General features: G+C 36.1%; 1 protein-coding gene across 2 annotated transcripts in view; it reads left to right on the top strand.

Moving 5' to 3' along the window:
* zfyve9a (zinc finger, FYVE domain containing 9a) overlaps positions 1-26438 on the top strand; it is a 60305-nt gene that overhangs the window by 10272 nt on the left and 23595 nt on the right. The window contains exons 2-10 of one of the 2 annotated variants that reach the window (XM_056473379.1): positions 8279-8376; positions 9266-9373; positions 10972-12449; positions 17003-17102; positions 18973-19149; positions 19483-19646; positions 19755-19863; positions 20116-20238; positions 22840-22995. In XM_056473379.1, the coding sequence (XP_056329354.1) occupies positions 9304-9373; positions 10972-12449; positions 17003-17102; positions 18973-19149; positions 19483-19646; positions 19755-19863; positions 20116-20238; positions 22840-22995 (2377 nt within the window). In that variant the 5' untranslated portion in view covers positions 8279-8376; positions 9266-9303. Of the gene's footprint in view, positions 1-8278; positions 8377-9265; positions 9374-10971; positions 12450-17002; positions 17103-18972; positions 19150-19482; positions 19647-19754; positions 19885-20115; positions 20239-22839; positions 22996-26438 lie in introns of both variants that reach the window. The other variant, XM_056473371.1, reaches the window with a different exon arrangement.

The raw sequence follows: 26438 nt of genomic DNA, 5'->3' as shown, positions 1-26438 counted from the left end.
AGTGACTTGCTGAAAAAGATCTTGCCATTAAGTTTGCATTTTTTAAAAACTTGAACTATAATAATGTAATTGATGTGTAAATGATGTGAGCTATTGCAAAAAAACAATATTTTATTGCCGATATTCATTAATTCAGTATATCATGATAATGAACCATAGACTGTAAAATATATGGACGTAGTATCTGTGACGTCACCCATAGGTTTCTGAAGAGCGCAAATGAAGCTAAAAGTAGGCGCGGCCAACCGTCGCCATTTTGTTCGCGCGTCATCGCACCCACGACGGGATACCAAACAAGGAGGCGGAGAGTGAGCGGAGCTTCAGACACCTCCTGGCACTTTGCTTAGACCAGGCAGACAGACTTTACTTTGGGAGAAACGCTTGATACTTTATTACCTGTGACTCGTTTGTATTCTGACCACATGTTTAGACTTTTAAAAACACTGTAGTAATACATTGAGCCACTAAACATTGTTCTTAAGACGTTTTTCTACAGGAGGAAAATGCGAATTACTTCCAAACACTTCAAATATAGTGTGTGTTTGTAAATTCAAGACTATTAATGAACTCCAGGCATAACACTGTATGACAACGCTTCAGATGACTGTTCTAGAGCCTACAGCTAATCAATCTGTCACATTCTGGAGTGCTTTACGGGTCTAAAGAAAAATATTAATGATAAATGATCTTAAATAACACAAATACATTTATAGAGATGGTATACAAAGTATATAACTTTACTCACATGGGAAACGAGGCCACATGAATGGTTTGTAAGCACAGTTAAGTGCACACAGCATCCCATATCATCTGATAATTGTAAGAAATAAGTCCAAAAGGCAGCTGACTGTGTAAAGCCATATAAAACAAAACAAAAATACGTTGAATATGCCGAGATCAGTGGCTAATCTGCCGAATTCAGCTGAGGTGAAGTGACGGCGACCAGCAAGACCTAGCTGTCACTCAAGTGGCCACGCCCTTAATTATGCAAACTTAATATCACCTAATATAAAGGAAATGGATGAGTTATAAAAAAATTCACCCCCCTCACAGTTGTCATGGAGGGTAATAATAGCTATATGAACCAAAATCGTTCTTTGTACCAGGCTGTAAACACCTTTTTTTCTGCTGTAAAGTTGACCATTCTAACAGTGAGCTCAATTGCAGTTTGCTCTATTATGGAGCCAGGACTAGCGGAATTTTGATGAATTGCAGTTTCAGTTACTTCCATATTGGCTTCCCGAGGGAGAGCAGGAGGTTGCCGCTTGTAATGAACATGAACAATTTCTATATCGTGGGCACTTCAAAATACAGTGAATAATTGTTTATCATTACAATTTTCTGTGTGCTTTAAGAATATTCCGATTATTGCATTTTAGTGTTTGTTCATGGCAGCACCAAATGTTTGAAGACGTAATAGGTCATTTATTTTCAAGCATGAACATTTTCACAGTAATCTGGCTTACAAAGTTGAACATTCTTTGACTTAAGTAAATTCTTAATATAACTTTAAAAAAAAAATCATAATTTTATTAAATTGAGTAAGTAATCTAAAGAATTCAGTTGTTTTTTAAGTTAACTTTTACATTTAACAATAATATAGCTATTTCCAAATGTTAAATTTAATGAACTAACGTTTACTAATGAGACTTTAGTGTAACCTATTGTACTTTAGCATCCTTTTGCAATTTAATTTGTTTAAACAATTTATTTCCCCTGAACGTGAATACAATAAAGCAATATTTAGTTTGGGGTTATTATACCTGTTAAAGTACTCTTATTTGCATCTTACGTAGGCTACAGTTCATATATCTGACTTTTTGAATTAAATATATAAAATAATATAAAAATGTATTTATAAATTATACATTTTAATACAAGAGGTCTTGTGCTGTGAAGGTATATGTTAACAGTATATTGAAATATCTGTTTATATTTTTCTTGCCCCTTAACCATGGAGTTCAGGCATAAAAAAAAAAATCTGTCTAAACTTATTCAAATAAATAAATATATTTAAAATGATGGCAAAATGAATGCGTTACGGACGTGACAAAAAAAGACATGAGTTTTTGTGAGTTGACAATCTTTGTGGAAATTCTGTGAATAAAAATGCAGAAGCCAAAAAAATTATAACAGTCAAAAGGTTAAGGGTTGGCTCTGCATGGAACATATTAGTTTTATTTAGCTTTTCATTTTTGCATTAATGAGAAAAAAACTATCGTTATGGACCTGACTTATCTTCGTTAGGACCTGACTGCTCTGAAATTGACAGTTGACATTCTGAAAATTAGATAAATGCTTTCAAAACTTTAACAAAGAACTATTTGTGGATATCTGTTGGGTGTGTAAACCAACAAACGTTAACCTCTGAGACATCTGTATGGTAAGGTTGCACAATTGATCAAACTTAAATAAATATCACCTTGTTATATTTAATTCGTATTAGGGCATGTGCGTTCTTAAAGGTTAACGCACACTGAAATGTTCAAAACTCAATTAATTCGTTAACAATGTTGCATGCTAACATGGTGCTTTTATACCCTGAATGATATAGAATTGCTAATAAACGTAATCAGCTATTTTTGGCCTATGTTTATCGAGCTCCTGATGTTAGTGTTTCCAGTTGAACTTGAATTGAATCATTGCCCGACAGTTAGTGGGCAAGACCGTGTCTGCCTGGAGAATGGTATCAAAATCTAGTTGTGTCACTGACAGTTATGGAAATATTATATTTGATTACAAAGTTAATTTTAGTTTATTCTTGTTAATCTGTTAGTTGATGGAATAAATAGCTTAATTTTTCCACTCTATGCGCTTGCTTTCGTATTCTTGTCGGCAGTCACGTCAGGTTGCAAAAAGTTCATACAGAAGACCAAGGTGAGAGAGTAAGCTTTATTATGAAAAGTTTTGTGTAGGCCATGTTAAACAAGCATAGAAAAATAGCCATTGGTTATAGGCAGCTATGATGGATGACTATAATGTTTATATTTTATAGGCTATAGAGTTTATAACCGATTGTGTAAAATATTGAATTAAATATTTACAGCCGCAGGTCCTATCGATTTTCTAACAAACATAATACTCCTATAATGTAGTTAAAGCTTAGATCAATATCAAGATTTTATTCTTAGTTTGCCGTTTGTAAAATAACTTAATAAGCACTCAAGCGCAATTGCCGGGTGCTGGAAATCTTTGAAAATATTTTCATTTTAATGTAGCCTGTAGCCTGTTTTCAAGGTTTGAAAAGTGCTTAGATTTTGGATAAAGTGCTTGGAAAATAAATTGTGTTGCATTGATCATTTTTCTTTGTAAATAGTTATTTAATGAATAAAATAAAAACATATTTATGCTCTGCATGAAATGAAAACTCAGCTGTAGACCTGGTGGACCCGCGGGTACGCATTTTGAGCAGTGGGAAAAGACCAAATTCATGGCGGTTATTACCTATGCGCCCTGCGCACCTCGCGTTTTGCTGTTGCGAGCTATGTGCGCTCGAGAGGAAAAGCATGTTACCTTAGTCGTGTCTTTTTCATTCTTCAATCAAATGAAAGCACTGCAGGGTGTCCTTTGAGGTGACAACAGTATTTGTGTTGTCAAGACTACTACGGCGAACCTTTTAATTATGGAGGAGAGACTTGTGGTCACTGTTTCAAGTCATCCAGAGCTGTATATGACTTTACAAATCTTAAATATCATAATGCTATTAAAAATTGCAATTATAACAACATTGACAGCAACACCCACGCACAATATGCCTCAGCTGATTCAGTCGTTACCTAGTGACATAAAAAAGAGCACCATGTTTTTTTTTTCTTATCAACATAAAAGGCAGTGCGGTGTGCCTCGTGTTTTTGGAATAGAAAAGTGCGTTCGCTATGATCGGCCCCTAGCAACACATATTAGTTAACTCGCGGGACAGTAACACGTGCAATCACACGTGCCTACAGATGTATTTTGCAAAAGAAGCAAAATGAAAGAAGGATATTTCTGGTCACAGTTTGACACAGACGAGCTGACAAACCAGTGCTGAGGCCGATCGCCTCTGTGCTGCCTGAAGCCGCATCATAAACTCAACAAATTGATGATTTAGTGTAGGCTACAACCAACAAACCAACCTTTTTCCCTTTGGAAAATTACAGTTATTAATCGTTCTATACATTTTTAAATAGCCTACATAGCCTGATCTACCAATCAAACAAATCCAAAGTTTTTCTAGATTTTTTGCATAATGATTACTCTGCACAAAACTGAGGCTTTCATTTTACAGCTTATGAAAGTTGTATGCAAATTAATGCAATATCATATGTAAACAACAAAATTGTTATATGCTATGTAGTAGCCTACAAAAAGTCAACACATGAGCCTCAAGGTTCATTGTCATAGTCTATGACATTCATTGCATGCAGCGCGCGCACACCCGCAAGTGAGATAGAGGAAATAAGTCACAATCATAATTAAGACATAATCTTTAAACTAATGACTTCTATTAAAATTGTTGACAGAGGTTTTGTAATATAATACTAACAGTGGAGGATTAATTAAATGCATATTTTCTGTGGAGCGATCTATTTGAGGTAGCCTAATATTTTTGTTTGACGGAGGAAGAAAAAAACAAGATTGGACAAACAGCCTATGCCGGTTCTTAAAAAAGATTCAGTCAGTGTTTTCGTTTTGTAATCTAAATTTGTAATTTAAGTGAAAAATCTAGAGCAGGATTTATTTTATTATTTTTGTTTAGTTTATTCTGTTTTTCTATGCGGCTGAAAACACTGCAGGTGCATGAAGATGTTCTGTATGCTGTTCACATGTTAAAATAAATCAGTATTTTAAAATGCAATATTTAATATGTCACAAAATAGGCACGTAATTTTTTTTTATTAAATATTTTAATATTAATCTGTTAATGGTTAATTTGTTTAACGAGTGGAAGTTGTCGGTTGGCAAAATTAACTGAAATGAGCATCTCTAGTTTGGTATATATTGTATCTTAATTAATTGATGTATTATTTGATTGTCAAAAAAAAACAAGAAGTGCTTCAACACAAGGTGCTGCATCGCCAAAACGGCAATATGTAAATTGTTATGTTCTCTTTAATAAACATTTATTTCTGAAATGTTACTAAAGTGGTTTGTATTTAACTGAAATGTTCAGTTCTTGATATAACATGGGGATATTATGTAATGCAAGTCAGTAATTGTAACGCAGCATCATAATAAACACGTATGCACTAGTAATTTGCTATAGGGAGTTCAAAATTTTCACGTCCGTAACGCAAAATTGTAGTTGTTTAGAGCAAAGACCTGAGATGAGTTGTCGATCATAATTAGCAAGGGCATATTTTGGCTTTGTATATAAAGTTTCATTGTATTTGTGATAATATTTATTACACAATATAAGCTTTTTCATTAAATCATTACGGACGTGACACATTATTGATGCTGCATGATGTCTTAAATATGTAGCTCATAAATTAAAAAGGTAGCAATGTTAGGAAAAGGTGAGGGTAATTATTTATACTACAGACCCCAATCCTTCTGCAGAATGCTTACTGTTAACAAAGCATGGAAAAGGGGAGTCTTTAACCCCTTTTTTGAAAGCACGAAATGTGGTTGGATGAAAATGGAATTTACCATTAGCACAATCCTCATATTTCATGGATAAACAAAGCAATTTCCTTAAATTCAACAAGAGCACATCATAACAATAAAATATAGACTTTAATGAGCCAAAATGAGTCAAAAGTAAATTTTTTCAGAATAAGGTTGTCATTTTCATGGAATTACTGACTGGCAATTGTATTGGAAAAAAATGGTTTTAAATAAACATTAGCATAGTGTAGCGTATTTTTTGATTAAGCTTGTTCTTTCTATGGCGCTGTTGAAATCACCATATCAAACCTGCAGCATTTTTATAAAATTATAGTAAATTGCAATTTAAATCGCAATTTTGATCAGATAAATCGCAATTAGATTTTTTTTCTCCAAATCGTGTATCCCTAATCTTAGGTCAGTATTATGATAATAACGTATACTATGATAAAAGCTTCTGCAGTCAATTGTCTAATTGAGATTTGGGCTCAAATACTGCTACATCTGAAAGGACGTGCTAGAGCTTTACTAGAACCAGCTTTACTGGCAAAATATGTATGAAAATCACTTTCAACTATTCGTTAAGCCTTAATTAAGATTCCAGTTCTGCAGTTTTACATTCCTGAATGAATCTGGATTTAATAGAATCATTTGAGTCAATGATCCATTCCAAATGATAATCAATTACTTTGTTTCTAAACGAATCATCCATTTTGCATGAAAGATTTGAATGAATGATTCAATGAATCACTTATTAAGACTGGGTGCTTCTCATTATCGTTCCTTTGTTTTCTCAGTCCTCCGTCCTCCAGCTTATGACCAAAAAACTGATCAAGCTTAGCCATCGTGTAAGATATCTCAATTGAACCATGCGGAGCCAAATGGAAACATTGCGCTGGGGATCTGGGTTTTGTCCATTCCATTTAAATATTATTTGATGTTTATTTTTATTTCATGTACACCTGAACACAACATCTATAATACTGCTTTTAATGCTTTGGGAATTATTCAACATGTTTTAATGAATAGAATTGCGCAAAACATGTCCAAATGTATACCTGAATGTGTGCATCTTCCCTTTAATTAAAGAAATAATCAAAATAAATTTAACTTATAAAAATTAAATAAAAAGTTGATTTTCATCATAGGTGCCCTTTAACTAATGGTTGTTGTGGTAGTACGGTTATCTCAAGAGGAAATATGGAAAGTATTTTTATCTAATATTTTTCCTAAACCAAATCTGACACAAAAAGACACTGTTTTGATCTACAATGCAGAGATGGACTCTAACTGATCCATAGCGTATCATTTTCTTGCATGGGTTGGCAGTGCCAGCAAACATACTCCCCAACACATATTTGTAATTTGATGTTCTGAAGATAAAATAGATGATTTTCTTATTTTTTATTGCTAAGCAGAAAAGAGAGAGGAAATGCAAATTCATGGGTCTTGTTCCACCACTGTATTTCTTAATCGCCTCTTTCCGCATCTTGGCTTTGTGCTGACAGTGAGGCAAAGCATTCATTGTTAACTAAGCATAAAATGCGTTTAGTCTGCTTCTTTCAGAAGCCTCTTCTTGGTGGAATATCTCATCTCTGGCGAAATCTTTAACACGCCTGTTGTTTTGTGTGAATGGCCTTTACTTTTACCCAGTTTATCAGTGACAGTCTATCTATTAACAGAGTAAGCACCTGAGCATTTTCAAAGCCAAACAAAATACTGGAAATGATTTTAACAGTAGCATATTCACTGGAAGATTTTGGCTTTATTTGAATATTATCTGAACAGGGTTGTGCTTATTCTCTTATTGACTTATTGGTGTGTTTTTCAGCAACATGCATGACACCAATCAACGTCTCATTTCCCTTTCTCTTTGAGAATCAGTTGTGTCGCGCCATTGTGCATTTGCTATAAACTAAACACTTCATTGGCGAGAATAATTACTTTCATGGATAAGGAAACGGTGTTGTACGCACTCCACAGATGACATCCATTAGCCTACATATTTAATTTCATTTGTTAAGCGCAAAGATTTGTTTCAAAACTATTTCTAAATTCAGTTCTACTTTTCAGAAAACTAATAAATGAACAATAATAGTGAAGTGCTCAAAAAAGTTACATCCAAACACAAGTCCTATCCTTATGCCCCATATGATGCAGGCGTTTCCAAAACCAGACAGGTGGACAAATCTAAGCTTGTTTGTATTAAAAATATCTATAATTATGCATATAATAAACTATACTAATAATAATAATAATAATAATAACAATAATAACTTTATAAAACTGCAAATTGTCATGAATAAACTGAAAAGGCATGGAGGTAGTGGTTTCTACATTTATGTAGAAAAGAATAATTTTAGTAAAATTTTAATCCTTTAATTTTTTTCATACGTAAATATATTTTAAGTAATATCTTAAAGATGTATTAAGTAATGTGAGCCAACAACACACCTCCTTTTTTGACCGGCACACCCATGAGTCCACAAAGTGGTGCAAATGGATTTGCTATTTAAACAACGTGGCGCAAAACCTGAAAATTGCTGTTGCGCTGCTCTGAAAATAGCAAAAAATCGCACCAAACACATCTTGCACCTTATTGTGCCGGGCGTATAATAGGGCCCGAGGTGTCTGTTGAGCATGAGAAGCACAGTTTGTCATAAGTAAATCTTATTCCAATCTATTTCAGGTTTGGCTGTCAAATGTGTGTGAGACTGGATGAGACAAGGGCTCTATCAGGAGCCTTTGTGCAAATATACCTGCAAATACTCGAGGATCTCTGGGCAGGTGAGAATAATTATTCATGTTTGTTTCTTTCCAACTTCTTTAGCCTAAATGCAATTCAGACAGCTGGTTTATTTAGATTTGTCACAATTATCGTATGGAAGCAGTGATATTGTAATTCCTTTTCTAAATAGTAAGCTTGTTATTTTGTGAATGAAAAAAGTCTGTATGCTGTAAAATATACTACTCAATGTTTAAAAATACACCTAAAAACTAAATTAAAATTTTAACCATACTTGAATTGCTGGATCATAATATTTTGATTTACAGTGTGTAAGATAAATCCATTAGAATTCGGTTTTAATATAGTTAATAGTTAGAAGCTAGTTAGTGTAGTTCTTCGAAGGACTTTGAAAGTACCATTTATTAAAGGTTGTGTTTCATTTATGTGTTTATTTTTATACACACACACACACACACACACACACCACTTAGATGTCATTACAGTGAACTGGGGGATGTGTAAATACTCTGATAACTTGCTTATGATAGATTGCTTGTTGTATTTTTTTATTTCTTTGGGTGAAAGTATGCATGCTAAATAAATAATAAATGTAAAATATCTTTAGGAGAGCACAATCTTTATTGGGTAAATGTTGGCTATAATCAACTGCAAAAGTTCTCAGTCTTAAAATAGATGATGATTTAATTATAAGCATAATTAAATATAAAAGACATGCTAATTTAAAGTGTAAGTTGACAACAATGTATCAGTCTTTACCTTGTACTATGCCAATATTCTGTATCATTGACATTTTTACTACATTTCAAAGAGCATCACAAATTTTTTTTACAGCTAGACTGTGGAAGACTTTCTTTTTTGAAGTTGTTAACCTGTGCATCTAGAAAATGTTGTATTTGTGAGCTTATGATAAAGGGGACTTCCTTTCAGGTTCACACGACGCTTGGCAGGGTGGAGTTTCATGACCCATGGAGAATTACTTCCAGGCTGAGGCCTTTAACCTGGACAAGGTGCTGGATGAGTTTGAACGGAATGAAGGTAAGAGAGTGCTACAAATTCTAAAGGGGACATATTATGCCCATTATGTCCCTGATGTCCCTAGAGGAGGGGTCACCAATCTTGTTCCTGGAGGTCCAGTGCCCTGCAGGGTTTAGCTCCAACTTGCCTCAACACACCTGCCTAGGTGTTTCAAGTATACCTAGTAAGACCTTGATAAGCTTGTTCAGGTGTGTTTTTATAAGGGTTGGAGCTAAAATCTACATGACACCGGACCTCCATGAACAAGTTTGGTGATCCCTACCCTAGAGAGTGTATGTGAAGTTTCAGCTCAAAATACTCTTCGAAACTGTCCTTTTTAGGTCCATTTCATTAATGAGATTGAGCTCACAACCCTCTTTTCAAAAGGGGGCAGAGCTACAAATGCCTATGCCTTAGCATAGCAGCAGATTCAAAACAGGACAATATTTATATCTGAAAATGTCAAAAGAAGTGCTCAGAAGTAGGTAGCCTATGAAGATTACGGCGTTCATTTATGCATCCTAAAACTGAATAAAAATCAAAGCCTTTCTATTTTTATGAAAGGTGATTATAAAAATAATTATTTTGCCATTAGAAGTTATATTCACACACTGTTGCCAAACAACTGTTTAAATCCCTTATAAAAGGAATTTTTGTATAATATGTCCCCCTTAAAAAACATTCTTAAAGATAAAAGCAGGAACTCTGACAGTCAAAGATGTTCTGAGGCTGTAATAGTGTACTGTTAGACATTTCAAAAGATATCCTGTCTCAGCATATTTACTTATCTTCAGATAACCCACATAAGTGAATTAGAGCACAATGGACCAAATGCAGGGTAACACAGGTGCTGATAGAACAAATGTTTGGCATTGTCGTTCGAGTCGAGCTGTGCACAGCACAGCTAGCGCTAGCAGGTAACTGAGCTGGTGGCACCAGTCTGTAGTGTAAATGGGGTCAATCGAATTAGCATTTCCCCTTAGGACTTCTGCCTCTCCCTGATTTTCCTAAACACTGCTTAATCGGTGTCACACAGTCAAGCACACATAATTTACAAGGTTAGGGTTGCATGTGCGTTTGAGTTATAGCAGGATATTGCAATTATTTTTATCACGGTTCAGGATTATGCGGACAACAGCTCCTGGTGCACAGCCCTATAAAATTGACTGTTTGAAATTTATTGATTGCTTTTGTCCTGTATGCCACAATAAATACTGAAAGCCACGCAGACTTGCCTCACACACACAGCCACCCTCTTAGTGTCGCCACTGAACAGTGGAACGAATGTATGTCCCCTCTCTGACACTAATCTTGACAGATTAATGGGGTGAAAGGAGACTCGAAACTATTAAATGGCCCCAGAAGAAACGCGAATAGGGAGGGACAGTGCATGTATGTTTGTGTGCAATCACGCTTGAATGTATGTAAGGGAATGGGTGCCTGCCCACATTCCTAAGCATTCATGTGTCATTTTGACAGATGGATCCCAAGGCAATGACCAGATTGGCCCACTTCCTCAACATTTTCCAATTTATCTTGACCTCATTTCTCAAATTTTCCTCTGTTTGTTTCAATCTTTTCAAAAAGGAAGCTAATGAGCTTTCTCCTTATCCTTTCAGATGAAACGGACACACCGATTCTCTCTGATGCCAAGTGGACTCAGATTCTGGCCCCTCCATCCCACCTCCTTTCCCTGAATCCGGCACTGACCCACTCTGACCTCAGCCCAAGGGACAGCCCTATCAGCTTCAAGCCGCTTCTGGACACCCAGACATCAGATGGGCCCTCTTTGGCTGAGTTCACCAGGTTAGATGGGAAACAGGGACTGGGGCCACAGCCAGAGGGCAGGAGTGAAGAACGGCCAGCAGATGTTCACAGTCCACCTCTGCCTCAGCCAAACATTGGCAAGCTAGTGAGCACTGATGGGCATTTGGCAGACTTGCCGTCCTCCAACAAAGAGGTGCTGGAAAATGGTTATCCAGCTAGTCCTGATCATACCGTCCAGTGTGATGTCATTAGAGTCAATGATGAGAAGACAAATCAACCAGTTATAGACGAGAAGTGTCTTAAGGACACGGGTCCCTGTGAGCTTAAGACGGAGCAGAATGGTCAAATAAGTGATGCTGGTCGAGATTTCACCTCTACAGAGGAAGAATCTGAGGATAAGCCATCGCTTTTGAAGAATGGTGTTAAGATGGATGCAAGTAAAAAGGAAAGTGTTTCACCCACCTGTGAGGTCGGAATAAAGGACTATGGTATTGGATTATATCCAGAAACAAGTACTCCCCATAAAGGGGAAATGGTATTGCACAAATCTGTAAATGGTGGCAGAGAATTGGATTCTGAGAGGGAGAATCGTCAGGGTGCCTTTCAAAATGGTGTAATGGTTGAGAATGAAACTACAGGAAAAGACAACTCTGCGTCAAATCAGAAAGAGAAAATGCTAGAGACTGACCACAAGGGAATGCATGAGGACTCATTAGAGGGAGATAGATCTCTGTCCAATGGTCTGGTGGAGGACCTTGATGGAGATGCACAGAGTCAGCTTGCGGTCTCTTCAAAAGAGGACTCTGTGACGGAGGAAAAAGAAATGGAGGAGAGCAAGCAAGAGACTTGTGATCCAGTTCGAGCACTGGAATCTGGAAGAACAGACAAACTTAACAACAGTCGGCTGCAGCCTGTCAGCGTTCCCTACGGTGGGGCCCGTCCAAAACAACCTGTCAATCTGAAGCTGCAGATTCCTCAGCCTCTCTCCAACCAAGTCCAGAATGAATTTGGCACCAGTAGCAAGAACAAGAACATGGAGCCACAGAGTAGAACAGGAGGCTTTGAGGCGTCTTGTGGAGCTACTGAGTCTGCAGTTGTTCAGATAAATGGAGAGCATGGAGATGGTTCTTTAGGCTTACTCATCCCATCTGAGAGTCCAGACAATGACCTTCAAGCAGGCCAGCAAGGAGCCTTTTCTAAGACACCCTTGAGCTCCTTGGGGGAAGTGGCTCCAGTTTGGGTTCCTGACTCTCAAGCACCCATTTGCATGAAGTGCGAGGTCAAGTTCACTTTCACTAAAAGAAGGCACCATTGTCGGGCTTGTGGCAAGGTAAAGCCTCTTGTTCATTATTGAGTGGTGTTTCTTTAAGGCAAGTTTATTCAGACATCTAACTCAAGTATTTAACTAACAGGCTCTAACTTGTTTGTGATACATGCATGCTATCTGAAGTTTTACAGCTTTTTTAGGAGTGGTGTGATGATGTTTTTCCAATCAGGCTTATTAGACTCTTAACTTTGCCAAGTAAGCATTAAAATACTTGTGTTGCAGCATTCTTGAAAACCACTTATAACACTTTAATAACTGCATAGCAGTTCACTGGCAATAGGCCACAGCACCCTTGTATTGTGAGGTGAGTTTTGTATGAGTAAGCGCCACTCACATTTTTTTACAGATATTAAAAATCAATTTAATATTGATTTATGGGCAGGTTAGGAGCTCAAGCAGAATTCAGGTTTAATGCAGACCAATTAATTTATTATTATTTTTTTCACATGCAGTGTTGGGTACGTTACTTAAAAAAAGTAACTAATTTAAAATTGGCAGAAATAGGGGTTTTACAGGTGGTATTGTTTATGTAGGCCCATAACTGTAGCCTATAAGGGTGTACTTGCACTAGGAAAGGTTGCCCCCCCCCTCTCTGCACCCACAGTCCGCACTCGCATTGCTTTTTACTTTCCAAGCTTGAACATGCTTACGTTATTGATGTTTTTTAATAAAAAATTTTTTACATATGTTTTACAATTATTTTATTTAGTTTTTAAGGATAACAGTATCTCCAGCAGAAAAGGACCCTCCACATCTAAAGCTACTGGTCAGCACATGATTCAGCAAACATTTGAGAAACAAATTGGTTATAAACCAACATCCTATGCCGCTATGTGCATTGTTTATGCTCTGCACATGAACAGTGCAGCAGCTTACTTATATATCCAATGTATCCAAAGAAATAAAATATATCCTTAGATACCTTTTCAAATTTGTTTTGTAAACTAATTAAGATGGCAGGTCAATTATTTATTTTAAATATTTATTCTGACATGTTAACTATTCCAAATTATTTTAAATGTTTCATAAAATATAATATCTTGTTGTTTTTAATATAAAAAGTTGTTGTTTTTTTCCCTGGAAGAACATATTTGAGTCATACTGTAAAACTGATATTTTTATCCAAGGTTTTCATACTGTCAAAATCTTATACTGGCCAATGCCTACACACAAGTCATATTTTTATGAAAATAGGATATACGAAGTTCGGATACAAAAGCCTTTAAGTATCAATCTGAACAATCTGGAATTGTCTTCTAAAATGAACAGTTTTCTCCTGTCCTGTGTGTAGAATCAGTAATTTAACTTTTTTAATGGCAAAATATTTTCCTTTTATTGTGTTTAAAGATAAATAACTGACATAAACACAGGAGACTGAGAAAATGCTAATTTTAGAAGTCCATTTACACATATTAATTTGTATTTATTAGGGCTGGGCGATTTGGTTTAAAATCAAAATCTCGATTATTGAACATTTTAATTCTATTACAATTAATGAACGATTATTTTATGTTTTTTCCCCTCATAGTTCACTGACAAGTTTTGTACAGTAAATATGCTCACATATTACAAGTGAGAGATTTTTGAATGAAGGGTGCATCACTGGTTTTAAAATATTTGAAGGAAACACACTATCTACTATCTGTAATTATTTACTGAACATCAGCATTGAACAACTGAAATTAAAACACACATTGCTTAAAACCTACAGTAAGTTTTTTCTTATAAAAAAAGTGAAAATAAATAACTTGCAATTTTGAAAACAAAATAGATTATTTTCATATCTGTACATCGTGTTTTTCATATTAAAAGTAGAAAATAAGCAGCATCTCTTCTAAATAAACTAACTCTTGTATACCCTGTAAATAATATTTTAAACAGTGCATTTTTTGCATCTTCTGTACACAAATATTTTCATGTAAATAATAATATGAATGTAATGGTAAATATGCCGTCTCAAGGCATCTCTGGCACAGCTTACAATCATCGTTAATTTAGTGCAAAGTAAGGCTCAAGAAGTAAGGGTCCATCATCTTACTTGACCAGAGATTGTGGGGCTGCAAAGTGGCCGCAGAAGAATAAATGAGCCTCAGGCTTTGAAGGCTGATTTGTACATTTGCATCGAGTGATCGGCGTAACAAACGGTGCCTGCCTTGCGCGTTGCTGTGCGTTGAAATGCTTCATTGTGCTGTTTGTGTTGCTCTGCAATAACACTTCCAAAACGCTGGCTGGCAGCGGGTTTTTATGTTCCGCTGTGTCGAGTTTCTTCACGGGGGTTTTGTTATTTCTAACTGATATTTTAATTTACAAGAAGCCAAAACTCAGTTTTTCAGAGGCGGGAACAGGCGGATGTGCAACAACTTTAATCATTAGGTAAACACAAAACAGCTCCTCCATGGGACTCCACACAGGAAGCGATGTTGGAGAGAGAGAGGGGGGTAGGGTAGGGAAATGTCCTCGAGCCGGGATTCGAACTCGCGACGCCCTGACGTGCTACTGCACCATATGTCGACGCGCTAACCACTAGGCTATTGCACCGACAGGGACTCCACACTTGTAAACACTCGCTCCAACCGGCTCTCTGCTGTCACTTGGCTCTCCACGCCACCCACACGTGTCAATGTTACAAAACCAACCAATCACAGAGCTTGCGCTACACGTCTTTGCAACGTTACATTTTTACATTTACAAGTTACATTTTTAAGAGGTGCATGGATATGCGACCGTGCAAAGGCTGCGCTGGACCATACGTGTGTTCTCGATATAAATCAGTATAAATCAGCCTCAACAGAGTGTTGTCAAGTGTTGTCAAGTGTTGACTCCACACACAGTAGGGAAAATAATCGATAAAATCGACCTGGGAAAATTAGATCGATTATAGGTTCTGAATGTCAATTTTGATTATTTTTGATTAATCACCCAGCCCTAGTATTTATTAAATATTAATAAAATTATGCAACAATTAAATAAACAAAATCTAAATTTAGTTGTGTTGACCCAGCATTGGAAAATTACAACATTGACAACAACAAGCTCTGATATCTGATAATCTGATATAATCAAAGCAATCAACAGTACTTGCATATCTTCAGGATCTAGACATAGTCCTAATCACAGAAAAAAAGGCATTGCTGAAAAAGATGTTCTGCTTCAAGACACATTGTCAAGTTGTGCGAGTTCATGCCAGTTTAACATGCCTATTTACAAAATCTACCTTCTAAAAGCACTGTAGGATTGAACAATGTGATCTGTTAGTTGTGAAAGTGAGGTCTAAGAGAGAAAATAATTGTGAATACAGCTAAAACTGATGTTGTACTACAACCGTGGCCCTTACAAGGTTAATTACAGTAAGTAGTTACTTTAACTAATTTCACCCAACACTAGTCACAAACAAAAAATATTGACATTAGTTTGACAGTCAAAAAACGGTATGCCTGGCATCTCACTAACCGAGTTTCAGGCAATTTTTACTGCTAAAGTTTATTCGTTGTATCTCACACTTCTTTTCCATTCTTAATCAGTAAACATGACAAGAAAAGAGTGCGACTTCAGGAAAAGAAGTCATTAGTTGTGACATCCAGACAGAACACAAAGAGTTTAAGTCAGCTGCTGGAAGACAAACAACGAGAGAGCTGAATTTCAAGGAAGTTTGGGCGGGTAATTGTCGTGCAGCTCCAAACCTGTGAAACTGTCAAAGTACTTCACGGAGAAATGTTTGTCAATGTGGCCCTTAAAAATAACTGCAGTACTGCTCGAATAACACCTTAATTTCCCTTGGTGAGAAACTGCTGCATTGTTGATGACATTTTCACAGATATGAGCTGGAAAGAACAACTGAAAAGATCAGGCTGAAAATGAAATGTTGCTGTGGTCCAAAATGGTTTAATCTGGCGGAACTGTTTTAGTTCTAGACCAGGGCTTTTCAATCTTTAGATGCTGCAGACCTTCAGATACAGTATGACCATCCTTGTAAGGTCTTGAAATCTTGTATAGAATTTATAGTGTAGGTTTAATATTATTAATGGAAAAAATAAATTAATAAAATTTAATGCTATTCTAAAATTTTGATTATAGCTAATGTTTTCTTTTTTATTAAGAAAATAATTTATTTTTTATGAAATACTTTTTAGACTTGTTTCTTCTCACTGTAGTTCTGTATGTATATATATGTAATATATTTATTTATTTATTTATTTATTTATTTTAATCAAACCTGAATTTTATATTTATTATTAGTTATTTATTTGAAACATATTTAACCTTAAATCTAATTTATCATTTTAATCTTTAAATCTAATTTCTATTTATGTTTGTTTTTGTATATTTAAAAACTTTTTGTGTTAATTTATTTCTATATTCATATATTTTCCCTCCAAACATTTCCAAAATACGCCTAGAATTGCACTGTGGACCTCAGTTTGAAAGCCCCTTTTGTTGTATTATTTTTCCTTTTCTGTTGTTTGGTTTTTAAGCCACTGTTGATGTTATGTCTCATTTTCTGATATAGATTTTTTAGCTTAAACAGCTTTTTAGCTTCCTTTTTTTTGTCTGGCCAGGTGTTCTGTGCTGCTTGTTGTAGTCTGAAAAGCAGGCTGATGTACATGGACAGGAAAGAAGCAAGGGTTTGTGTTACCTGCCACCGTACACTCATGAATGGTGAGTAACATGAAACTCAAGAGAATAGGCTACTATAGGTTAGGTTGAGAGTTTACTTCAAAATTTCCCAAATTACACACTTTTTTCATGTATTCATAAACTGTATTGTAATGTTAGGATTGTTAACATGTAGCGATTGTTTCGTGAGGCCAACTAAACCTTTGGCTACGTCTTTTAATCTGGATGAATTAAAAAATGTTGTTTTCGTTTAAAAACGCTCCATGTTATTGTTTTCAAGTCTTGTCATCATCCACACTAAAATGACTGAAAATGCTTTCGTTCAGTATTGCGCACAGACGTAAAAACACTTACCTGTGTCACATCTAACTACCGTTTATTTACTTTCTGTTTCTTTGATACGTCACAGCAAATGGTTCCAACTGTTATCTTCCACCACTGAACAATACATCCCAGTAAACATTCCGTGCCCTTTGAAGACAGTTCAAACTGACATTAAAGGTTCAAGACACCCTGGAGTACATTTTATAACTTTAGCGCATCAGTTAAGACCATGTTAGCACCTGTCAGCTTTAATTGTGGGGAAAACTGGATAATTTTGAATTTTTGTCAGCTAATTTCATCTTCCGGGTTTAAAATAATGTTTGGGGCGGGATCAAAATCTGTGATGTATAGCATGAATCTGCTAGTGGAGTGATAACGTGTCGGTTACTCATTATTATTCATAGCAGAGTTTTCTTATCCAATGAGAAGACCCGCTTTTTAATTCTTTATGAGAGCATGTGCTTTCCGGAGGCAAGGCAGACCTGCCAAGCTGTGAGACCCAATGACTGGGTGAGACCACGTCCGCACACGGCACACAGTATTTAGCCTTTCATAAAGGGTTGTATGTGTTTGTTTCCATGAACCACAGGGTTTATTGTTTTTCCCCGCGATGCTGTCAGGGCCAATACAGCAAAGCTGTTGGTTTGCAGCAAACATTTTTGTTTTGAGAGCTATACGAGAATTGGAGAATGGCGGACTTTGTCTTTTATCAGTTCAGTTTGTTACTATTCAGACACATCGCCTATATCTGTGCTGCTGTGTTCCCTATGTTATTAATTCTCTGGATTACCGGCAGGGTTAATGGTTGGAATAGACAGGGAAAGAGACCTGCTGCACGGCTATCCATTGTGTCTGCATTCAGACCCAGGGATTCAGGAGGAGTCCTCCTTATTTATAGTGCTTACATGATTATATTTTATATATATTGATATAACAAATTGTGGTTATGTGTATAAAATTACGAATAACGTATGTAGAAAGGCATTCAATTACTGTTTATTTCTTTGCATTTTAACTATAAAATCATGGGTCTCCTCGTGGTTTGTGTCTCATTTTGTGAGCCAACTGACAACAGTTGTTCGCTCTCCTCTTTTTCCCCTGCTCTGCTGGCCACGCCAACTCCTCCCTCTGCTCGAAGCACTCCTTGCCCATCATAAAGCATTTTTTGAAAAAAGTTATGAGGTAGACTGAAAGAGAGGGGTTTGATAGCCCTTTTATCTCTAATAAATAACGGACAGCATAACTTTTGCTAAAGTCATCATCATTTTCGAAAGCTTCAGTTTTCACAGTCGACACTGCAACATGAAAATTGTGTTTTCAAATGTATCCACTTTGTACAGTGTTAAAAAAAGATACAATTTCATTTTCTAAACATGCTGTCGCATTTGGATGAAAGAGAAAAATAAACACTTTTAAATGAATTTTTTTGTTTTTGCTTAAGTCAAAGATGTTTTAACATTTTGAGACACTTAAAGGATGAAAAAGAACAGAATTATTTACTTTACCAGTAGTTTTATAGAAAATATTAGAAAATGAACACTTCATTTAGAATATGTGAATAACCAGATGCTTTAAACTCACTCATTAGCTCAAACATGGGAAAATACGGGAGGTGGTTGTAACCAGAGCCCAAATCCCAACAACCCGGCAGAATACTGCTCCACTATCCCTCCTCTGCAGCAGGCGCAGGCTTCAGGAGCACTCTGCTCCCCACCACCAACCGTCATGGTGCCTGTTGGTGTCCTCAAACAACCAGGCTCTGAAGGTAAACTTATTTCCAATAATCATGTTTGTTCTTCGAGCTGAAACAGAATATTAAGAAGGGGGCGGGCTTTTCATGCACATAATTTCCTTATAGCAAACAAATGGAGAGAGGGACGTGGCTAGGGATATTGTGGCTGAAGCCATCAAACTGACATCAACAGAGAAGAACCACCAGAAACAAATATTCAGACATTGATTTAAAATTACTAAAACAAACATTTTTCAGTGGATTAGTACAGATTAATTGTTCACCTAAAGAATAACAATCTACTCTAACAAAAAAAAAACATTGTAAATTTAGCTTTAAAGCCTCGTCTCTGTAATGTACTTGCAGGTTCTCTTCCTCGAGAGCAAAGAAGGGTTTGGTTTGCGGATGGCATTCTGCCCAATGGGGAAGCTACAGACTCTTCTAAAGCCCCTGCGGCAAATCACAACCCCCCACAGCCTGTGGTAGCGTCCCAAAACTCAAACAAATCCTCAGGAGCCAATGCCTCAGAGGTGACACTTTACGTTGTTCCATTTAAGCTCATCTGTAAAATCAGACACTTAATTCAGGCTTGTTTCCCCCATTACGATGCTTCATTTGTGTGTTTTCCCCTGCTGCAGGCAGTCCATGGCAGTGGAGCCCTGACTACTAGCCCAGTGGGCAGCTCTTTCAGTCTGATCCCAGAGGACGGACTTCCTCCCATCCTCATCTCCACAGGCGTCAAAGGAGGTACGGGAGGCCACATCACAGGTGCTTGCCCATCCTCACCATTCAGCTTCCTCCACTCCTCCAAAATATGAGTGTCGCTGCATGTTTGCATGTCGGTGTGCGTGTTTTTGCTTATGTCTCCACCTCTCATGCTAATGGATGGCTTTCATTGGGTTGGTTCCTCATCTGCATTGTGCAGTGAGAAGAAATTGAATAGAGTCTGGCTTAAATCCATTTGTTGCTAGTTAACGTATTGATGTTGTGTGTCTGCAGACTATGCTGTGGAGGAAAGACCTTCTGAGATTGCGCTGATGCAGCAGCTCGAGGAGGGCTGTCCTGATCCCTTGGTGTTTGTCCTCAATGCCAACCTGCTGGCTATGGTCAAACTGGTCAATTGTGAGTGTGACACGTTTTGCTCGATGTTCTCTAGGGTTCATTTTATTTGCTAATGATGTGAATAATTTGCAAACTGTTTGTTTGTGGGCATTTTCTTTCAGCTTAGGGGATGTTTAGGCCAGTAGAAACTATTTAAAAGAGTTTGCAAACTCTTGATGTTTTATGTAACTTGGATATACAGTACAATTGAAATCAGAATTATTAGCTTTCCTAAATAATTAGCCCCACCCCTCCTCCCCTGTATATTTCCCCCCAATTTCTGTTTAATAAAGAAAAGATTTTATCAACACATTTTTAAACATAATAAATTAATAACACATTTCTAATAACTAATTTCTTTTATGTCTGCCATGATGACAGTACATAATATTTTACTACATATTTCTTCAAGACACTAGTATTCAGTTTAAAGTGCAATTTAAAGGCTTAGTTAGGTTAATTAGGCAAGTTAGGGTAATTGGGCAAATCATTGTATAACAGTAGTTTGTTCTGTAGACAATTGAAAACAAATATTGCTCAAGAGGACTAATAATTTTGACCTTAAAATGGCTTTAAAAAAATTTAAACTGATTTTATTCTAGCTGAAATAAAACAAATAAGACTTTCTCCAGAAGAAAAAAAGTATTATAGAAACTGCTGTGAAAAATTTCCTGCTCTGTTAAACATCACAGTGCTTCCCACACATAGACTTTACTTGGGCGGGCTTCCCATGTAGCTTAACAGCTGCCCAAGTATATTTAGTGACACTTCTTTATTATTACCATCCTTTTACACTTTTTTTTTTTGTATCCACCCGACATAAACAAACATACGTGAGTAGTGGAAAATCTTATCTTCTTTACTTGTTTCACACTGCTTGTTCTGTGTCTGCGAGAACTATCAACACTCACGTGCTCAGCAGACCGACAGAGACCCGCACCTTTTTGTGTCTGGCCGGGGTTTCAAAATCTACTAAAAATGTCAAGGTTTTTGGTTTTGCTTTCATTTTTTAAGCTGTCGTTATTTTTTTGTACACAGCCACGAGAGTGAGAGAGACATTAAATAATTTTCTTTTTTTTTTAATCTAAACGACTCAGATAAACTTTTCTATATACTCGGAGAGGACGAAAGTACATCTAAATTGGCTGCAGAATATTTGTACACCATTAGAAATGTCTTATTTAAATAATCTACACGTTTTATTCTTGTAAATATTATATTTATTTGAGATATTGTCTCTTTTTGTTCCTTTTTTTATTCATTTATATTTCATTTGCTGATTATTTCATTAATTTGATGATGTCAATATATTACATATTTTATACATCTATAATGCTCTGGCAATACTGTACAAAATGTCATGCCAATAAAGCAACCTGAACTTCAATGAGAGATAGAGAGAAGCAGATTTTACCTGTCAATGGGTGCATATGGCTCCTGAATACCATATAAGAGAAATAGTGGATTTTTAAAAATGTATTTCAACAGTCTTTTTTTACTTTAACCCATTGAAAAAAAAAAACAGATAATAATAAAAATTGTGTTAAAAAAATCTAAATATGTTTTGTTTGTCGCATATAACTATTTATGTGATGTGGGTAAAAGGTGTGTTTCAATCAGGCCCCCACCACAACTATATTTCAAACCTGTGGGAAGCACTGCATCATTTGGGAAATATTTGAAAAAAGAAATAAAAAAATTCACAAGAGGCTATTCATTTAGACTTCAACTGTCTACATCTCTATATTTTTTACATGATAAATTATTTTAATTAGTTCTTTTGATCACAAAGATGAATTTATGTTGCCTCCAGTCTTGGAAGTGTCATTTTGATTCTTTAGAAATCATGCTAATATACAGATTTTGTGCTTAAAGCAATAATTTACTCAAATTTAATTTTAACTCCTTAACTACCCTCACATCGTTCCAAACTTTAAAGGGATAGTTCATCCAAAAAACTTTCATCTGTTGAACACTAAAGACAATAATATGAAGAAAGCTGAAAACCAGTAAACATTGGAAAAAAATACTATGAAAGTCGATGGGTACATTTTTTCAGCTTTCTTTAAAGTGTCTTAGTATTTCAGTGATTTGAGTTCATATAAACTGAATGTAAATGAATGTATGCTTTGCACATTTTGTTGATGTAGTTGTTTTGTGAAATTGCAAAAAAGTCATAATTAAGCTTCCTTAAACCTTTTCCCCCCAGAATTGTTTAATTTAAATTATTTATTTATTTTTCTTAAAAGTTGCTGATACCAGCCCACATTTTTGATGATTTTTGTCTAAATTTAGGGTTCTAATGGGTACCGACTATGGAAAATGCTTGCATTTAAATGTAGTGTTTCAAGGTTTGGACCAAATAACATGTGAAGTAATGTAGTATGAAGTATGTAAATATATAATAGTTTGAAAAAGCATCTGGAGTGTGCTTGAAAACTACTTAAATTTGACTTTGAAAAATGTGTGAGAACCCTGTAAATTTTATTGTCCTCAGAATATTTTCTTACTATGAATATCCAAGCATTTTGTAAAATGGCAAGGAAAGAGTTAATCGAGCCAAAGAATTTCCCACGGCTCCCAATGAGTCATAACAGTCTTTTGTGTCATCTCTGTGTGAAGATGTAAATAGGAAGTGCTGGTATATGACAACAAAGGGCATGCATGCCGTGGGCCAGGCTGAGGTTGTAGTGCTCCTGCAGTGCCTCCCTGACGAGAAAACCATTCCTAAGGACGTCTTCAGCCACTTTGTCCAGCTGTACCGGGAGGCTCTCGCAGGTAAACTGATACGCCTCCGCAGGGGGGGTCCTGTTCTGGTAAACTGATCTAGAAATGAGAGTAAGGCCTACATAGATAAAATTAGACCGTTCTGCCAGGAGGTGCTTGAAGGTAAAATGAGGCTGCAGGCCATGGTGGCACTGAAGATTCACTTCAGCAGAAATTGTTTTCCAGACACAATTCTCCTCGTCACCCAGTCCTACGTCAGGTCAATGGGTTTAGCCATTGAACAGCGTTCCATGTCCCCTTACTCTAAGAGCAGTCCTCGTGAGACTGGTGTCGATGTGTCAAAAGTGCAGAGGCCAAATAGTGTTATCTGTCTGACCAGGTTAAGTAATCTTCAGATTGCACAGTGGCTAATGCTAATGCTTGACCTATTGTAGTGAAATATGAAGGAAATAGTTTGCCTAAAAATGAAAATTGACTCACCCTTAATGAATCGAATACTTTGAGTTTCTTTATTCTGCTGAACTCAAAAGAAGCTATTTTAAATAAAGCTAAAAACGTGTAATCATATGAGAAAAAATAAATATCCTGAATGCCAATGCCTACAGTTTTGTTTAATTTTTTTTGTCAAACTCAAACAAGTCAAACTGGTTGTAACAAGTAAGGCGTGAGTAAATGATAGAATTTTTTGGGGAACTTAATATGTGGAGGAAAAAAAAAAGCTTTTTAGCTTTTATTTAATGTTTACAATGCAACTCAATCTAGATCCACTTATTTGGTAAATAAAGCAAGTCTCTCCTATAATATATCTACTAAAATATTACTTTACAAACTGTATTGTAAATAAATCAAATGAACACTTTCATATTAGTTAATATTATTACTGAAATAAATTAAAAAACTGAATAAATATAAATTTACACACATTTAAACAAGTAAATAAATAGACTCAATGATGGGCTAAAAATCTGCGGATTTCTGCGCGCGCAGATGTCGTGTGGACCCAAACTCAAGGAACAAAAGCCTTGGTTACTGCTGTTTGGTGAGTATTAACACTCAATATAATTTCAGTCTACATAATTAGGAATTTTATTAGATTTTTTTTATGCACATTGGTCACTAAATCGACCAATAGTATGCTGCTATTGTGCGAGTTATGCTTTATATGTTTCTACATCGCTTTGTAGACCACAAAATCACTAATACTAATATTAAATACTAAATTACTAATATGACTAGACTATAACATCTGTGCGTCTCACAAATGATAGACCAGTCTTGAAATGTCTTTTTTTTGTAATTGGGACATCCCAAGTTGGGAATAGTCATTTCCAGGTGGGACATAAATAATTTGCGGGAGGTTACGGGTGAAGGAGGTGGGGGAGACGCACGATTTGCGGGAGATTATCATTCATTAACGGAAGTCTCTATGGATATGCGGGAGACTTGGGATGTCTGTATTTGGTTGACATTTTTCTCAAATAGCCTCTATTATGGGTTTTTGAAAATGAGCTTCCATGCTGTGTGCAACACAACTCTAAGTGAATGAAAACATTCAGCTGAGGGTTAAATCTGAAAGTGCAGCTTGTTTAAAAATATATATATTTTTAAATAAAAGATTAGTCTCAGAGTTGTTAAATGATTTGTCGTTTGTCTAGATCTTTCGCCTGTTCGTATCGACGTCGACATGAAACAATACCAAATATGAACTGCCGGATCTGGTAAAACATGAATGCGCCTTTCCCTTCAGGCATTAGCAGAGTGCAAGGGATCATAGAACTGATTATGACACAAAGATGACGATCAAAGATGACAGGAATAATGGGTTAAAATATAGCCAAAGTATACACCCAAGTATAGCCACAACCTAGTGCTGTTTGTTCTTTCATTTTTCTGATGATTGAAACAATAACCTACCACTGCAACTCGGGATTCGCCGGCCATTTGTTATTAAAGTAAGGATCCGTAAAAACTACAAATGTATGGGACTTTGTCAGTAGCTGTTACATAGTTTATATGGACCAGTTTCTTCTTTCTCCAGATTCTGTAAGTGTTTCTCCTTCTTACACAATGTGTAGTGTGATTAAAATAGTTACCTTTTTTTCTGTAGTTTGCAAAATATGTATTTAGTTGTGTGTTATCTTGTAATCGCTCAGCGCGGCTTGTAATCATGTGTCTGTTATAGATCAGTGCTTGTAATGTATCTCTCAGTTGAAATTTGTATGGGGCTATTCATATTGCGTCCAAAACCACGTTGAAAACGAGACACATGCTTCTTTCTCTGCCGATTTAAATGCGTTTCTGAACTCGCGATGTCGTGCTGTTTGTTGCTATGGCCACCACTAGTTGTTCCTCACATGCATAGTGCGGTCAATTTGTTAAAATAGTTCAACTTTCGCCACTGTGTGGATTAATACTGAATGTGTGTCATTGTTATTACTTGGGGTTGTGGTTAAGAGTAGAGTAATATGCTGGTGTTTAACTACATTGCTTTAATGTACTCCGCCATTGGGCTCACGCATATACTCTGTGCTCTGACTGCTTCTTGGGTGATTCTCTCCGTCTCACGCTGAACAGTCAACCAATCACTACAGACTGGGTCATCGGACCAATCAGCGCAGATTAGGCTGACGCAAAGGAGCGGTTTGAGAACAAATGTGAATCACTGAACAAATCATATGGGATTTGTTGAGATAATTAGGTAAAAATAAACGCACATTATAAGACAATGAAAGTGTTTTTTGACCTTGCACACATATCAGACTGTTTATAATGCATAATAGGGGCTCTTTAACAGGGATAGTGCATCTTAAATTAATATTCTGTCATTATAAGCTTAACATCATGTTATTCCAAGCCTGTTATGGCTTTATTTTATCTGTGGAGTATGAAAGAAGGTATTTAGAGGAATTTTGGGAACCAAATAATTTTAATTCTCCTTTGACTTCCGTTGTATTTGACATCCTTTGTTAATACAGTTTATACAGTAATAAACCTTTGTTAATAATATTTATCATCATTGGTTGATTATCATATACCAACCACTTTGTGTATTTTTAATTACACTTCATTTGCCTTTAGTTAAGATCCAGTCTTACTCAACTTTATAGCAATCGAAAATATTATTGGTCGATGTACTGATACAGTAAAACCAATACTAGTGCAAAGGATGCTAAAATTTGGATATTGCTAGCTGTCATTTTGTTGTGGTAGACCCTCTGACCAATCAGAGCAGAATAAGCTCTCAGAAAGAAGGGATAAAGAGAGTGGATCCTTGAACAAACTATTTCAAACAATGAGAAATAAAGTGATGCGGCAGTGTATATTTGTGAGGTAAAAATCGGTTGTATAGGTAAATTGGTTGTAAAAAAACTCCAAGCTTAATTAAAGGGACAGTTCACAAAAAAAACCTGAATATTCTGTCATCATTTATTCAACCTTCGCTTGTCACAAACCTGTTTGAGTTTCTTTCTTATGTTGAATATATATATATATAT

This window comes from Danio aesculapii, chromosome 2, assembly GCF_903798145.1.
Source record: "Danio aesculapii chromosome 2, fDanAes4.1, whole genome shotgun sequence".
Taxonomy (NCBI): domain Eukaryota; kingdom Metazoa; phylum Chordata; class Actinopteri; order Cypriniformes; family Danionidae; genus Danio; species Danio aesculapii.
This window is presented reverse-complemented; position numbering and strand designations above follow the sequence as displayed.